This window comes from Pipistrellus kuhlii, unplaced genomic scaffold, assembly GCF_014108245.1.
Source record: "Pipistrellus kuhlii isolate mPipKuh1 unplaced genomic scaffold, mPipKuh1.p scaffold_m20_p_11, whole genome shotgun sequence".
Taxonomy (NCBI): domain Eukaryota; kingdom Metazoa; phylum Chordata; class Mammalia; order Chiroptera; family Vespertilionidae; genus Pipistrellus; species Pipistrellus kuhlii.
In genome coordinates, this window is record NW_023425416.1 from 32,051,537 (window position 1) to 32,068,202 (window position 16,666).

The following is a 16,666-nucleotide window of genomic DNA, read 5'->3' on the forward strand; positions in this document are numbered from 1 at the left end:
AGGGGACGCATGGCAGCGGCTGCTCAGCGAGGCCTCCACGGGAGTTAGCAGGCCTCGCAGGCTGGCCGCGTCCCTCAGTGCCTCTCAGGAAGCTGAGCACCGTTCACCCCGCAGGCTGTGTTAGGAGGCGCCCCGGCTGGAGCGGAAGGACTAACGGCAGAGCCAGGCAGGAGCCCCTCTGACCCCAAGACCCCACAGTGCTCTGGAGCAGGAGGGGGGCCTGCATCACACTGTGTAGAGGAACCACGGTCGCAGTGGCGGGATGGAACGGTGTCTGTTCGTTCGTACGCAGCTCTCACCTGCTGCCAGGAAAGCACCCACGGCCAGGGGCCTCGCCCCTCAGAGGCGGCGGCTCCCAAAGAGCCAGTGCCCGGGCAGGCTGCTCGGCGGCCTCCACAGGGGAAGCATGATTGCTGGAGGAGGGGCAGGGATGGCCACGGGGATCTGGAAGTGCATCCTTTAGCAAACAAAAAATCTAAACTCACTGTAATGAGCCCGAAGTCCAGACCCGTTTCTAAAGGTCGCCGGAACTACTGAGAGGCCATAATGTCCTTCCAGCCCCGGAGCCGGTCCTTCCTGCTGCACTGGGCTCTGCTGTGTGACTGCCCCAAGGAGAAAGGAACTCGACCGAGACAGCTTTCCAGAGAGAGCGTGTCCTTGCTATCAGCCACTTCCTCTCCCGGATGCTCTGAGGGAGGAGGACTGGAAACCAGCTCTTCTTGCTTCCAGATGTAACAGGTGGAGTGGCCACACCATAGTTGGGGAGCATAGACAGTGTGGGACTGGACCCTTCACCCAGCTCTACCTCAGAGGGGCGGGGGGGGGGGGGGGGCGCGGGAGGGGCGGACAGGGGTTAGGGAAGAGCCAAAGCCCTGTCTGCATCTTAGTCTGTATGCTCTGTGGCACATTTGCTTTTCTCTGAAGGTTCTGGCGGGTGGCTCCGGTGCCACATCGCATGCTGGGGAAGAAGCGCTGGTCTCAGAGGGAAAAGAAACACTGGTTTCAGGGCGGTCTCCACTGGGGGGCTCAGCTGGGCCCGGAGCTGCTGAGGGGGGCGGCGGGCTCTGTGTCAGATGTCCAGGGGGCTCACGATGGTGAAGCCGGAGTCCTTGCTGTTGCTGCTGCTGTCGTCGTCTGGGCTGGAGCTGGGGTTACTGGAGGAGGCCGAGGCCGGGCCCATCAGGGGGTCGGAGAAGACCAGCGGGAAGCGGGCCAGGCCCTCGCCCTTCCCAGACGTGCTTCTGAGGGTGCGGAGCGGCTGGGCCTGGCTGGAGGGGGGCGCCTTGGCGCTGCCTCCCCCGTCCTCTTTGGAAACCAGGATGAAGTCCTCCGCGCTGCCTTCATCCGCGGGCCCGGACACTTCCGAAGCGGCCTGGGGAGCACAGTCAGGAGCACAGGGGTGAGAGAGCTGAGTGGGGCCCAGAAGCTGGGGTGCACTCCATAGGAAACTGCCCCCCTCGCCCTGCCCTGTGCTATTCCTTGGAAAAACACCCGGTGCTCCCCCTTGGAAGCTGAATGCTGCCTCCCGGGGGAAGGGAGTGGACCTGCTGACTCAGAGGCTGTTGGGAGGGGCAGTTCAGGAAGCAGCCAGCAGGCTACAGGCAGATCCCTATCAGCTTCTCATGGCACCTGCCATGCAGTCACTCATCCGCCTCAGCTTCAACCCCTCACCTGGGAGTGGGGGTCACAGAGCTGTGAGACGGCGTGCGGGATATGAACCGCACAGGACTGGATCCTAACTAAGCCCAGGTCCGGAGGACGGCTACCTGCCTGAGGGAGGACAGGCCTAGGAGGGCCCTGGCACTTGGTCTCAGCCAGCGCCTCCTGGGAATGCACCTGGGGCCTGGGCAGTGTGGTAACTGGTAGGTTCTGCGAACAGGTAAAACAGGCGGGGAATTGCAAAGCATACACCCCAAAGCACAGAGATGGGATTGCTTTGCAACTGTTTTCCTTTCTTTCTAAGCAGTTATGACTAGCGTTTAGCTTTTCAGCCTAAGGTGACATTCATGAACATCAGTGAATGTTTTGAGCTAAGAGCAGAGGTGGAAGGAGAGCCATAGTCCAATCACACATGTTCCAAAGCCGACCTGGCAGAAAGCGCACCTGCCCCGGCGCTGATGGGAGCTCGTGTGGTGCCCACACCTGCCCTCCCACCGCCTGCCCCTGCCCCCCGGGGTGGAGGGACTGCCCGGGGGGCTAGAAGGGCTCCTCTGGCCTCAAGGCTGGCATGACCAAGACCACCTGTGAGCTGTGGGCAGAGACCGGACGGGCAGCCAGCCACGCTTCTAAGGGAAATCTGGGCTAACTGACATGCTCCTCTCTGAATCTCCTGTTCTCCTTGGTGACATGGTGAGTGCAGGGTGAGTGGCTAAATAAAGGTTTGGGTAGCTCCCCTGACATTTGCTACCTTTAAGATACTGAATTGGAGGACAGAAACAGGATTTGCCTTTAAAATTACAGCGTTGGAAGAACAGGCCTTGAGGTTCTTGAAGCTGTTTCTATTCCATCAACATATTAATTATTTCAAAATGGAAGAGGGACAGCACCCGGCATTCTCTGGTAGACGCACTAGGGCAGTCGGTAGAGAGAGACTGTCCTTTCATTCCATCCCTGTCCATCTGCAAGGTGCCCTGCTCAGGGCTGGGTCGCTCAGGGGATGTCTGAGGGGCTTGTCCTCCCACCTGTGTGCACATGGACCTGAACCTTGACCTCCCGGCTCCCACGTGGGGACACTGTTCGTATGACCATTGTCCTGCACTGTAAACTGAAAACGTGTGCTGGTAACAGGTAGGTTCTTACAAATATGAAAGCCAGGAATGACAACTGCAAAGTACAATGAAGTTTTCAATGTAGCAAATTCTGTGTTTGAAAGGTCTTTTTCTATAGTGTTTTTACATATTCAACTAAAGTACCACACTGAATTTTTCAATAAAATGGCCAATTAAAATTGGTTGGGACTCAAAAGAATTTGAATAAATAAATTATTATTGAAAAGTTAAACATCTGTGCAGGGAAAGAGAATTAGGAGTAACTAATCAAGTTAAACTTGCAATTTTAATGTATCAATGTGGCTACAGTGCAGACTCAAAATGCTCCATAAAAACTTCCCATAGAGCTGGTGAAATTAACCACACAGATTCTCTCTTCTTGAAGAGTACTCTTAAAACTAAAAAACTCCCGTTCTAACATATCATTTTGCTTTTTTAAAATCATAAAAATAAATAATTTACAAGCATCTCGATGCTAGTTTTTGAGAAAGTAACTTAGATGAGATTTTGCTAATGTTCATTTTTAAAGCTGAAACTTTGTAAGCCATTTGAAAAGAGTATTACTAGGGATTTCAGTCCTGTCGGATGATGACAGTGAGGCAGCATGGTGGAATAGGAAGCTTACTGCATTGGGACAAGTTCTGCAAACATAATGTCTGCTGAGCCATGGGCCTCCTAAGCCTCATTTTCTCACTGAAAAACAAGCAGGCAGTACTAAGTGCATGAGGAATCTCTTCCATCTCTTCTGACTGGAAAATTCTGTGACTTTATGTTAGAATTCTGTGACATTATGTTATACACAATGCAGACACCTGAGAGCACGTTATAGCCCACAGGCCAAATGCCTCCTGCAACCTGTTTTTGTGCAGCTCAAGCTGCGAATGGCTCATACATTTTTAAAGGGTTGTAGAAACAAACAAACAAACAAACAAACACACTCAATACAAAACCAAACATATGACAGAGACCCTATGTGGCCTGCAATCCTAAAATACTTATTATCTGGTCCTTTACAGAAAAAGTTTACTGATCTCTCTTTTTCTGGGGGTGGACATTAATGCAAAGTCCTTCCCCATGAAGGCAAAAAACACACCAGGACAGCATCAGGAAGGCAGGGGCAGCACGTCCTGAGGCATCAGCTGGAGACAGCTGGCCAGTGACTGAGGCAGAGACCTGGCCTTCCAGGCCCACACCATGGGATCGGTAGGCGGCCAGGCCAAGGCTGCTGCGTAAAGGTGTGTGGGGTGCACTGCCCAGCTCCGGGAGGCACTAACCTAACTGCTATCACTGTGACTGGCACCGCCCGAGGGCACCTTACAGGCTGTACACAGCAACCTGGGCCCAGGCCATCTGTGGTAGTGCACAGGTGAACTTCGCACATGGGGACCTAAAGGGACGTCAGTAGGGATTTTGAAGAACTTAGGTGACTGTGCCCCCTCAATGTGACACCATTTGTCAGAGCTCTGTACCTGCTTGGTGGCCCCGGGCAGCTGGCCACTCTGGCCCTGGCCTTGGCCTTGGCCCTGACCGCTGTAGTGGTCGTCTGAGATGGTGATCTGCTCATTCTCTTCGGCTTCCAGCTGGCTCTGGTTGAAACGCAGGGAACCTTTGAGAATGTCTTTGATCTATTTTCAAAGAAGAAGAAAATAAATGAGAAAGACAGTTTGTTTTTAAATGCTTGCTAAACCTCTGATACATTGTCACCGACAATTTTTTATAGTATGGATATCACTGTATTACCATCAGAAAGAAGTAGCAGAGAAAAATCCAATTCTATCACTGCCCTCGACTTATTAATGACCAAGGAAAATGGAAGCGTCTCAATGGCCAGGTTCTCACAGGGTCAGGCATGGGTGTCACCTCCTTGGCGGTTAACTCAAGGCAGGAAGCACCAGTGGCCTGCACACCGAGCCCCACTGAACAGCCCTCAGCTCCTCACGGGCTCCACTCCAGCTGACATTTGAGAGCAGCACAGTTTTTGTCGACATTTACATTCCCTGTATGGGTCCTAAGGGTCATTGAACTGTAGCCCCTAGCGGTCTGAGGCCTGTTGCAGGGAAAGAGTAAGACTTGTGCTCCAAGGGCATTGGTATTTTCGGATGTGACTGAATGTGATGCTGGACCACAGGACACAGATCTGGTGAGGAAGGGGCAGGGATGGGAAATGGAACGTCAGTTTGAGCTTCAGGCTAGTCAGACAGGATCACCAGGAGGAGTGAGAGGCGCAGGAGGTGGAGATCCAGGAGGGGCTCTGTCTGGGAGGACATGAGGGGCTGGGGTGACATGGCTCTAATGTCCTGGCACTCCATGCCCAAGGGTGCCCTCCTCAACAGAAATGAAAACGGACGCCTGTGGGACACAAAGTCACATCTGTGGACATACCTGTTTTAATCCTGCCAGGGAAACCAGAATTTGATCTTCTTTTTCCAAATTTTCTTGTAATATCACATCTTGAATATTTACTGAAAATAGAAGAATGACATTTTATAACTAATGCTCTGAGGGTAACTTATCTGCTGCCATACTCTAAATTCAGACAAGTTTGAGAGCTTTTTTTTGGCAAATTTTGCAGCAACGATTCACACCCAGGATGTTCTGCCAAACTGCTCTCTTAGTGTCTGTGGCCTTACATGCCACATGCTCAGCCACTCACTCTGAAGTTGTCCCATCCTCTGCTCTGGCCTCCTTAGTTCCGTGAGTGCCCTGACAGTCAAGGGAGCTGTGTATCGAGCCAGCACACCGCTCCCTGGCCTGGAGGTCCTGTCCCCAAATCCAATGACCGGCCTCTCCTCCTGGCTCAGTTCTCTGCTCCAGCATCGCCTCCTTGGCGCAGTGTTCCTGCCCATCCAACTAACGTAGCCCAGGCCCCCTCTGCTCTCTACAGAATCACCTCTTTCACTACACTGATAGTAAGCACTTGTCACCATCTGATTGCTGGCGTATTTGTTGTCTGTCTCCCCCAATAGAACATAAACTCCCGGCCTTTAGAATAATGCTGGTGTGTTCAAGTACACAATGAGTATTTACTGACTGACTGACTGAATGAACAAACATGCAGAAAAACTCCTGGAACGTGCATTTCAAAACACTGCTATTCTAACTATCTCCCCAAAGCATTTCCAGTAAGGGCCAAGGCAAGGACTGATATCAACAGAAGTCCAGGCTGACAATTTACTAGAATCTTTAATAAAAATAAGTCTGAACCATGCTGACAAGCCCTCTCACACACTGAGGCAGAAAATCAGAAGCTTTTCTTTATTCAGAAAACGTGACTGTACTTTCTAAAGAAAGGCCTGCTCCCAAACAAGAAAGCATGATGAATGGGAATGGAATAATAGATATAATTAGAGAGCAAATGTTTTTGGTTTCCTTAAAAGCCTGTAACAATTTGTTCTCTCTCAATAAAAAAACACACAAAATGCACTCAACAGGACATTAATGACAACCAACTGCAGAAAATTAACAAGAAACAGTTCTGTGGGCTTTGAGAGGGCTGCAAAGGTTACTTTTGTTTTTGTGGCTGCTCTGGTGTTTAAGGCAGAGCTTGGAGGCCAAGGGTAGCAGTGGGCTCTGCCCCACTGAGCTGAAGGTGGGACAGATTTCCCAGCTCCCAGCCTGAGAGGAAGCTCAACCAAAGGATGCAGGAATACTAGCACATATGCAGGCAGCATGGGGGCTTCCTGGATCCAGGGAACTAATGGAGGGAGGCCCCGGAGGCTAGACCCAGCAAACTGGGGGAGGGGAGTAGGAAAGGAGGAAATCTGACAAACAAAAATAAAAACAAAACAAGTGTGATGTCTCTGCCTGCCACATGGATAGTCTGCTGTGGAAGCCAAAGCATTTGGCCACACTGCCTGGTGTCTGCCCTCCAAAGCAGTGATGGGGCTCCTGGTCAGCGGCAAGGTCCACAGGCATTGAGGGTCACAGGCTACAGGCCAGTCGGGCAGTCAGCAGCTCCAGTAGGGACAGAGGCCCAGAAATATATAGGAGCTGAGCTCTCCTTAGAGGCCAGCAGGACCCAGAGCACTCAGAGGCCTTCCTCAAACACCAAACACATGCCAGCCATCCCCGGAACTTGACCCTGACACCATCTGGCAAGGAGAAGAGACAGAGTGGAGAAACTCTGGGCAGGGTGCACCTGTAAGAAAAAGAGCTGCCTTTAACTGGCAAGTTTAAGCCTTGGAAGGGAACTTCAGAACAAGATTTGCACACACCTGCGTGGAGGTGTATAGATTTACCACCCCATTGCAGAAGTCTCAGTGTCCACCTGAGATCTTACACCACCATACTAGCCATGTTGCCTAGAAGTTCCTTGAGCCAAGCTGCCCCAGCCATCCTCTCTGGGACGCCCTGTTTAGCTGCGAGCTGGCCAACAGATCCGTGCTGATGTTTGAAGGAGGAGGTTGAAAGGCGGGGAAGGCAGAAGGTCTGAGTGTGCTGGGAAACGGAACGGACTGTCTTACACTACAGGCCTAAGCAGGAATAAAGCCCCATGTTCTGAAGGCCACTCTCCGTGTGCTCTCTCCGGATAAGAGCATGAGCAGCCAAAAAGCTCAGATCCTCACGGCTGTCCTATCTTTGGTTTTAAAGAGGTGGCAGAACTGCTGGTGGGCTACCCTGACTCCACCTCCACCCCTTTGTCACCAACGTGTCCCAGATTTCATTCATGGAAGTGCTGCGCCCACTTATCCTTTCAGTCAAGGTCGGTCATGTGACACAGCTCTGGCCAATGAGGTGTAAGATAAGGCCCTCAACAGAGCTACTGGACCAGTCCTCATGGGGGACTGACTGGGTTTGCTCCTTTGGGGCCTGTGCACTCCTCACTTTTTTTTCTTTTTTTAAAAAAAAATATATTTTATTGATTTTTTTACAGAGAGGAAGAGAGATAGAGAGAAACATCGATGAGAGAGAATCATTGATCAGCTGCCTCCCGCACACACCCCACTGGGGATGTGCCCACAACCAAGGTACATGCCTTTGGCCGGAATCGAACCTGGGACCTTTCAGTTTGCAGGCTGACGCTCTATCCACTGAGCCAAACCGGTTTCGACACTCCTCACTTTTGCTGCTGAAGTACTGGCAGGGGCTTGCAAACATGCAGAGGAAGATGGCAGCCTCAGGACTGGGGTTGGAAATGGGGGGGAGCCACAGGAGCCTGGGGCCCTGGGTAAATCTTGGAGCTGCTATATCTGCTCAGACTGCCCACCTCTGGCTTCTTTTATTTTAGAAAGCAATAACCTACTGATTTTATTCATTTTACTTTTTTAAAAAAAATTCTGTTATTAGCATCTATGTTAGTTTTAAGATACTACAAACCAAATAGTTTAAAACAACAAAAAATTATTCACAGGTTTATTTGTTGAGGCTGTAAGTCCAAATTCAAGTTATTGGTCGGGAAGCATTCTTTGTGGGCCCGTCAGTTTTGGGAGGTTCCACAACCCTTGCTGCTCTTGGCTTCATCTTTATCCACATGCATCCTCCCTGCGTCTGTGCCCAAATTTCCCTCTTTTCATAAGGAAATCAGTCATCGTTAGGGCCTACCCAGTATGACCTCATCTCAATTGGTATACCTCTAAAATAGGGGTGTCGAACTCAATCAGAGAAGGGGCCAAAATCTAAAATCCAGCCTAAATCGCGGGCCGAATGGTTTACTGAACAGTCATAAACTGTCATTGTGATGGAAACGCAGCGGAGTGCAGTGATGACAGCGCGGTGCGGGCCACATTGCAAGGCCTGGTGGGACGGATTTGGCCCGCGGGCCTTGTGTTTGACACATGTGCTCTAAAAGATTCTACTTCCAAACAGGGTCCCACTTATAGGTTCCAGGTAGACCCAAATTTGGTGGGAACACCACTGGACACAGACAGCAGCCAAACCGCCCATTACACAGAAGAACATCACCCACTTCCTCTGATGCAAGGGGTCCGAGGCGCCCCCCCCCCCTCCCCCAGTCCTCTCTTGCAGACAGAATGTGACTCCGGTCCAGACTGGCTCTGCCATGCACCATGTGGCTGGCCAAGGGCACACCTGAGGCAGGAGAAGAGCCCAGAGCCTGGTATCATCAGCCATGTACCCTCACCCTGGAATCTCAGGCCTTATTTTTTGGATGGGGTCAAAGATCACCTTTTAGAGTCCCATGAAAACCAGGACTGTCTCCCTGAAAAACCACACACATATAAAATGTTCACTTAATTTTAAGGGAGAAAACCTCATCTATGACCAACTAAGCTGTCTAGTTTTATTTCAAGAAATGCGGGGTATAGAAATCCAAATGAAAACAAAAGGGCATCTTCGGAGGCTGCTAAACGCTTTGATTGCAAGAATTTTCATTTTACTAAGTACTGTCCATGTAAATCCTTTGCCTAACCAGTTCCACTACATGGTGATTTAAGGTAGCATTTATGAACATTCCATCAAGATAGAACCTCTCAGCAACAAATCTCCTTTAAGTAAGTTGCAGCTGCATGTAAAAATAGAACATAATGATGTCTTTTCATGCTTTAAAATATTACAGGCAGAAATCTGAAATGTTTAAATTTCCAATGTAATGCACATTTTTCTTTATTGGAAAAAGCAGAATAAATTGTGATGCAAAGACTTTTCATTTTACCTCTGTGTAGCAGGAAGATTACCTTCTTTATAATCTCATTCTAGTTAAGTGCTATATATTATACATGTTGGCACATTGGAACTGAAGGGAAAATCTCACTTGACTAACCACTTCTGTGGAAATTACACAAAAGTCTATGATGATTCCACTGATCTTGAAGAAATGTCGACATCACAAGACTAGCTCTCTACCTCTGAGGGTAGTGGAAATGGCACACAGGCTACTGTTTCACTTCCTTAAGTCCTCATGTTCTTCAATGCTAGAATAAAAGAGTTCTCATTTTTTTTTATTGGAATGGCTGGCACAGAAGGTTAACATAAGCCTGTATTTCTTATGAGGGGTAGTGGAATGGTAACAAAAATAGAACTATCATTTATTATAGTGGAGGTGGAATTGGGCAAGTTATTTAACCTTGTGGTGCCTGATGGGTAATATCAGAACCTCCCTCATAGGATGGCTGGGAGGAGTACACACAGGAGCATAGCACCTGCCCCACTGCAGTAGCTTTCGTTTCCACATGAACACATTATGTCATCTGAGTACCCCAACAACCACTCTGGATTAGTGCCACCATCCCAGACTGGAAAAGGCAGCCCGGCTCAGACACGCCATGTCTGTCACCTGAGGTCTCAACACTGGAAGTGGTGAAGCTCGGATTCCATTCCCGGTCCCCAGGATCCCAGACCTCCTTCCACAATGGCATGACAGCAGTGATGGAGGGCCCCAGGTCTGAAGAGGCACAGGATGGGGACTTGACACTGATGTGATTGCCTGGGGATGTTAGTGACCTTTATTTGGTGGTGGGCTGACCTAAATGAGGGGCATGGGCACTGCATCCATCAGCTCAGGCTCTTGTGCTGCGATGTGTGTGCAGGAAGATGTGGAGTGCCTGTATCAGAGGGCTGTTTTGGAGGATCAGACAAGATAATCAAAGTGGCCCTCTTCTAACATCCTGCCTCACTATTACTATCACTGCTTACTATGTGTTTTCTTTTTTCTTCTCCAATATCTCAAATACCCAGAAAGTGGATTCTGCTCTCTGACGCCCTCTCATCTCTGGTAAAGATTTAGTTATCCTGACCTCTGACAACCTCACATAAGGAATGTCCCAGACTAAACAAGAAATTTGCAGGCTGTTCAAACAGTGGGCTCACATGTGGCTGACCCAGGGCCACATGCATGCCCAGGGTGGTGGTGGCTGCAGAGGCCATTAGACAGGGAGTGGGGGGCAGACCTGCCATTTGTCACTACTAACTTTGGCTGTGCCATTGGGATTTCTGTTCACAGAGTGTGTCCGTACTTGTCTAGAGTTTGGGAGAAGGCAGGCTTAGGAGAAGACTGTAGGCATCAAGTTCACGTTTTAACACAAGGTGTGTACTTCTGTGTGTCCCTGCAAATGCCAGCCTCTAGAAGGCCTTCCTCTTCTCCTAGCACCACAACCCTCCTTGTTTTGAACACTGTATCCAAGCATCAGCTTCCTATGAACAGTCTTCCCTCTGAAAGCATCTATTGCTGAACTCTCATCTTTTACTCTTGGAATTATAATTCGCAGATGAGGCTCAAAGACTAAAGTTTCCTAAAACTGCATAGTTCTACATGGCGAATCCTGGACCCAAGGGCATCTGGATCCCCAATGTGGTGCTCTGCTCACTAAATCTCTATTACTTTAGAGGCCCCCCTAGCCCCACCCCACCCCTGTCCCCGCTAGTGTTTCTGAGATCACTGACTAGTGCTCTGGGAGACCTGGGTTTGCTCCCTATGAAGATACGTGTCACTTTCAGTATTTCTGATGAGGTATGTATATTCTCTTTCGCTCTCTCTCCCTACTTTGAAGTTTTACTCACTCTTCTAAACACTGAGCCCAACTGTAGATCACCACTCTTCCTCTTCACCGCCCCCCTCCTCCCAGAACCTATTTTTATATCAGAGAGCAGATACTCAATAAGTATTAGCTGAATGGCCAATGGGAGGCTTTCCCAGCAGCATCAGGGCTGATTTTTATCTCCTGAGAAACAGATGTAGGTGAGATATTTCTCAGATAAAGAATTAAGTGACATCAACAACTAACATCAACAACCAGATCCTAAACTGAGAAGGGGGAGGGGAAGGGAAACAGCATTCATTAGTGGTCTATTAAGAGCCGAGTACTGAGTCAGGCACTTCATGCTCAGTATTTTTCTTAAAAAGCAAAAAGCAGATTACACAGAACATCTAATCAAGGGTCCTATTTTGTATCCAGCTGCCAGAATGGCTGAAAACCCTAAACTCAGCACGGGAAAGCTCGGCTCTGGGAAAGAAGCATCGCTTGGGAGAATCCAGGGGAGACGAGGCAGGTGTGTGCACCACTCTGAAGAATAGTTTTCAGGCTACAAACAGTTCTCTTAAGCAAACTGAGTATGCTTAGCATAGAGCTTGTAATCTTCAAGGTGTATTATTCTCGCAGGGCTTACCATCCTGCCAGCCAGAGGGACAGAAGAATCACTCCTCACAGGAAAAAAAAAAAAAAAAATCTCTCACATTTAGGACATGGCTGGCACTTTAGGGTCAACCAGAAGAAGAGACTTTAAGTATACTTTTAAATTTAAAAAGTTCTAAGCTCCAGTAACAGTGAGGTGCCTTTGCCAGAATATGTACTTATAAAATCAAAGAAGAAACATAGTGGGAGTCTTATAATAGGAAAATCCTGGGGTTTTCCCATCACTCCCTTTCACTTGGGAACAATGAGATAGGAGAGCTGTTTGGATAAGTTGTAAAGTTACATCATTTAGACAAGTGAGGCCCTTTGAGTTGGGTTTAAGATGGATATGTTTCTGTGAATTTCAGGCCATACTTGTTTTGCTGATATGAGGATTTAGTGAGAGTTGAGTGCCACTCCTCAACTGGGATTTACTTATCTTGGCTTCTCCTCTGCCTCCTCACAAGATGTGAAGCTCAGCCTGAGATGCGTGGGGTGGCCACAAAAGTCCTTGAGCTTTCACATAATTGACAGCAAACCTGTTTCCACAAAGATGGGGTGGACACATTTTTTGTTTATTGAGTCATTAACTGGAAAGAACAGGGACTGGAAGAGATGGGGAGACGGCCTAGTATAGAGCAGTAAAAACAGGCCATGTGGTCAGACAGTTTAGAAAGTTGGAAAACCTGGGTTCTTCCTGGGGAAAAGCCTGTGAGGAAATGAGAGCCAGAAAATGAAAGTGCAATGATGAAAGGTGGACAGTCTGCACTGAGGTCATGTGGTCAGAGTTGTGATGTCTTAGCCTGGAAAGGGAGCCGACAGTGCTTGGTTTGCTAAGTTTTTTTTTGTTTTTTGTTTTTTTTTAAACAGGCACAGGGTGGGCACTTGGAAGATGCTGACCAATAGTTCCAAGTCTTCTGATGATAAAACCGGAGCGGGGGGAGGGGATTTCACCTAGAATAGAACAATTTCAGAAAGCCTGGAAAAAGAACTGAATTTCTGATGGCTGAAGGCTACAACCATTGTCAGGGAGGCTGTGAGCCCCCTGCCCACAGATGTTAGCTGCACACGTGCTGGAAGTGTGGGGTTCGGAACACACCATTAAATTGAGCCCAAATAATTCTAAGCTCTCTTGCTCCTAGCTGCTTCTGCTCTGTCAGGGGCTGGTGACATCAGGTCACCTGGGGCTGTTAGAAAGGTAGAACTTCGGGCCCCACACCAGACCCAATGAGTCAGAATCTGCAAAGTGTCTATTTCCTTCTTTGGAGGAAATGCAGTACCACACAATTAAACACAGGACTTCAAGTTCTTAAAATGGTTGTGGAAAGCTTTTATCACAGCGTGGCTGACAGGGAGAGAGCTGTCTGGTGATCACATCTTCTTTCTGTTCTTCAAAAGTCATTAGTTAATTGCCCCATTGAACATTTTCAAAGACACCCATTGAAAGTGGTTTTATAAACATTAGAAAATCAGATTTATAAAGTTCTTGCAGAGGCACATAAACTAATTTTCAAAACTGGCCTCCTCTTACAGCTAATTCTTGCATAAATATTATGACAAGTGTAAAATCAGTAATGACATGTGCAAGAAAATAGCGGGAGGTCTGAAATCCAGCAACTGATTCAAGCGTGGCCTCGGCAGAAGCATCAGTGATTAAGAAGCCAGGGACTGGATTCGGGTCTGGACTCCTGGTGCCAGCTAGCTGCATGTCACTCATCCTTCCCTGCCTCGGTTTCCTCGTCTGGGGAATGAAGAGTAGCTGAGATGGCTTTTAGCGTTCCTACAACTTTACTAGTCTAAGGTCCTATTCCAGGGCCTTCAACAAGAGCCTAGGAAACCTAATTTCTCTGAATTCTCTGCATTTAACCCTCCAATTGTTTATATGAATAACCATTGAAAGGGCCAAGCTGCCAGAACCCAGTGTCTAACTACCAAACGATGGAAACACCTCCACCAAACATCTGGGAGCAGGCAGGTGTGGGCATGAGAGGCCAGCAGGGTGAGCGGCTCAGACTCCCTGTAAACAGCTGGCCACTCAGCCCAGCTGCTCACAGATCAGAGAAGTGCAGGCTGCTCGCCCACGTGCAATTACATGTGAAGTATGGCAAGCCTAAAAATAGCCTGAGCTCAGCCACGGGGGTTATACCACGCTGTCAATGGCTTTCAACTCAACTGTCAGGAAGACAAGAAGGGGAGTAACTATAGCAACAGAAAAATGAACACATAAAGCAAGTCTTCTGAGGTTGTCAGGAAAACTCTAGATTTAATAAAACACTTATTTTTAATTCCTGTCCCTAAATCTTTGAATTCAAATAGTTCAATTCTGTGGCGGTAATAGAATTAGAATTTTGATAAGACAAATACTCTTTCAGTTTTGGGTTCCAGATTCATAAGGAAATACTGCCAACCTGTCAATTTGATTGCCTCTGTAATTAAAGGACTATCTGAACAAATGCTTTTTTTTTTTTTATAACTTTTAATGGAGAGGCTTCTTTCTATATTTGTTCTATCAGCTAAATAACAGCCTTGAGCCATACCTGACATTTTAAGATATTACTGCATGTCCGATGAAAACATAGGGTGATACAGAACTCCCTTGAAATGGAAGGAATGCAGTGCAGACCACTATCGTTAGAAGAAGTTTCTGAGGCAGTGCTCACAGCTTGCACTGTGGCCCCGCACGGCTGGACCACATCAATGCGTGCACATCCATCATTCAGCTCTAAGAAAGCGTTCTCATCACAGAGCTCACACACACAATCTCAAAATCAGCACATCCACAATCCCACCATCTTCCCGCACCATTTGGAAAGCAGTGTTCAGTCAGTTAGGTGCTGGGCAATGTGCCACTGGTCCCAGCTCTTCCCTAAACTAGACTGTCACTCAGCTTCTGGTCACGAGCTGGATGGGTCTCTCAGGGTCTTCCCTGAGAAGGAGCAGTTAGGAGTTAAGAGGAACAAGAAGAGGATTTGTGTTGATACCCACTCTGGGCCATGCTTTGTCTGAACTTTAAAAATATATTATCTTGGCAGCAAACTGGCAAGATATAGACTTTTATCTCCATTTCATATAAGAGCTGAGAAGGGACAGAGCCTGTATAACCGGTGACTGCCTGATGCCAGGAGGCCGTCTCTGCTTCTCAGATACACTCAGCCGCTCTGACAGCTGCCTCTTGCCTCAGTACAAAGACTGATCTCCCCTGCTAGGTGTTAGTTACATGCACTTAAACTGTCTATAGATTTTCAGTGACTGCCTTGCATTTTCCAAGCATAGAAGATTGTCTCTTAGAAAATTCCTCTATAATCTTCCCTCACCTAGGCAACCATTGTTACCAGTTATTTTCATATCAAATACACACTAGTCTGCCACCTGCCCTTTTCACTTAATAATAGGAACATTTCCTTATGTTAATAAATACAATTTATTACAATTTTTAATTTTTATAGAGATGGCATATCTAAATTACTATCCTCAGTCACTTTCTTTTTTTTTTTTTTTTTTTTTTTTTTTTTTTTTTAAACTGGAAATAAATATAACTTTATTTTGTGGTATTACAGGATGATAATCAAAATATTTCAGATTCCAAAAATATTTCAATTGATTATTGTTCTTTTATAACATAAACTCTCTCCTACTTCTAATAATGAGTTCTCACCACTCACAGCTAAGGTTACAGGTTTCCTTGTTTTCCCCCTTCAGTAATGCAGAGAGTCTATTTCCTATCGTAACCCCATCTTGGCTGCAGTGTGCGTCATTCTGTGCCTCATTTCCTCTAATGCAGCAATTTTTAACTGGTGTGCCATAGCAAGAACTTACAAACATACAATACCCAACTATTTAGTCAGAGGCACTGACCTTTTTTCCCTTGGATTGCCAAATTTCCTCAGTCACTTTCTAATGGATATTTCAGTTGTTCCAATTTTAGCATACTTTGACAATCAGGAAAAAGAGAAAACATTATATGGAAAAAAACACAAGGGTGTTAAAGCCATTTTTAAAGTAACTATAGTAAACCAAGTAAATCAAGAGCTTTGCCTTAATTAATGATGTTTTCCCAAAATTTCTGCTTAGAATCAAAATTGCCTACAACACAGAAAAACCCTCTAATAAACGAATGTTATAACATGCAGATAAAAAGGAAATTTATCTGTGGGTCCTGGGGACAGGAATTCTCTGTAGCATCCCTGAAACCCCCTTTAACAGCATGGCCAAGACATTTATATGGTGAGCAGACGTCATGGCTGTGTGCAGAATTCTGGCTGAAAGTAAAACACAAAAACAGATCTAGTTTTGTGGTTAGTTGAAAACTCACAGCTGGTATGGGCTTTCTTTTATAATTAAAGTGTTTCCCCCTCTCATGGAAAATTCTGAGGCTCAAGTCAAGCTGCTTTAATAGCTGCTATGTGGACCAAACAGCTTGGAAATTTCCTAGCAGGATTTTCTCTAGAGTTTTAGTAAATCTTTCTCTCAGTTACTTCTCTCTTCTCCTACTTTGGTCAAAAGCAAAATCAGGTAGTGAAAAGGTCACCCATGTAGCCAGAGAAGCAAAAACCCCAAAACAAAGCAACAATAAAAAAAACACATGTATGCATATACATATATGTACACACTTTAGAATTAAGATGAATTAATTAGCTAAAATTAGTCATATAATACATATCAGTCATTTATATACAAACTATCTCTTCATTATTTCTTTTGGATATACTTGTGTGATGCTATGATATTCGTATAAACTTAGTTCTATATGAAAATGGTCATAAAGAAACACATGAATAAACAGAGTTTTAAAGGGTGGAATCAGATGTGACGGGGTCTCTCCTGCTGTTTCCT

General features: G+C 46.9%; 1 protein-coding gene across 6 annotated transcripts in view; it reads right to left on the reverse strand.

Annotated features, from left to right (window-relative positions):
• Positions 1-827: 827 nt before the first annotated feature.
• TBC1D5 (TBC1 domain family member 5) overlaps positions 828-16,666 on the reverse strand; it is a 368,525-nt gene continuing 352,686 nt past the window's right edge. For all 6 annotated transcript variants that reach the window (XM_036431572.2, XM_036431570.2, XM_036431571.2 and 3 more), the window contains 3 exons: positions 5,151-5,230; positions 4,238-4,393; positions 828-1,372 (listed from right to left, as the gene is read on the reverse strand). In XM_036431572.2, the coding sequence (XP_036287465.1) occupies positions 1,070-1,372; positions 4,238-4,393; positions 5,151-5,230 (539 nt within the window). In that variant the 3' untranslated portion in view covers positions 828-1,069. The remainder of the gene's footprint in view (positions 1,373-4,237; positions 4,394-5,150; positions 5,231-16,666) is intronic.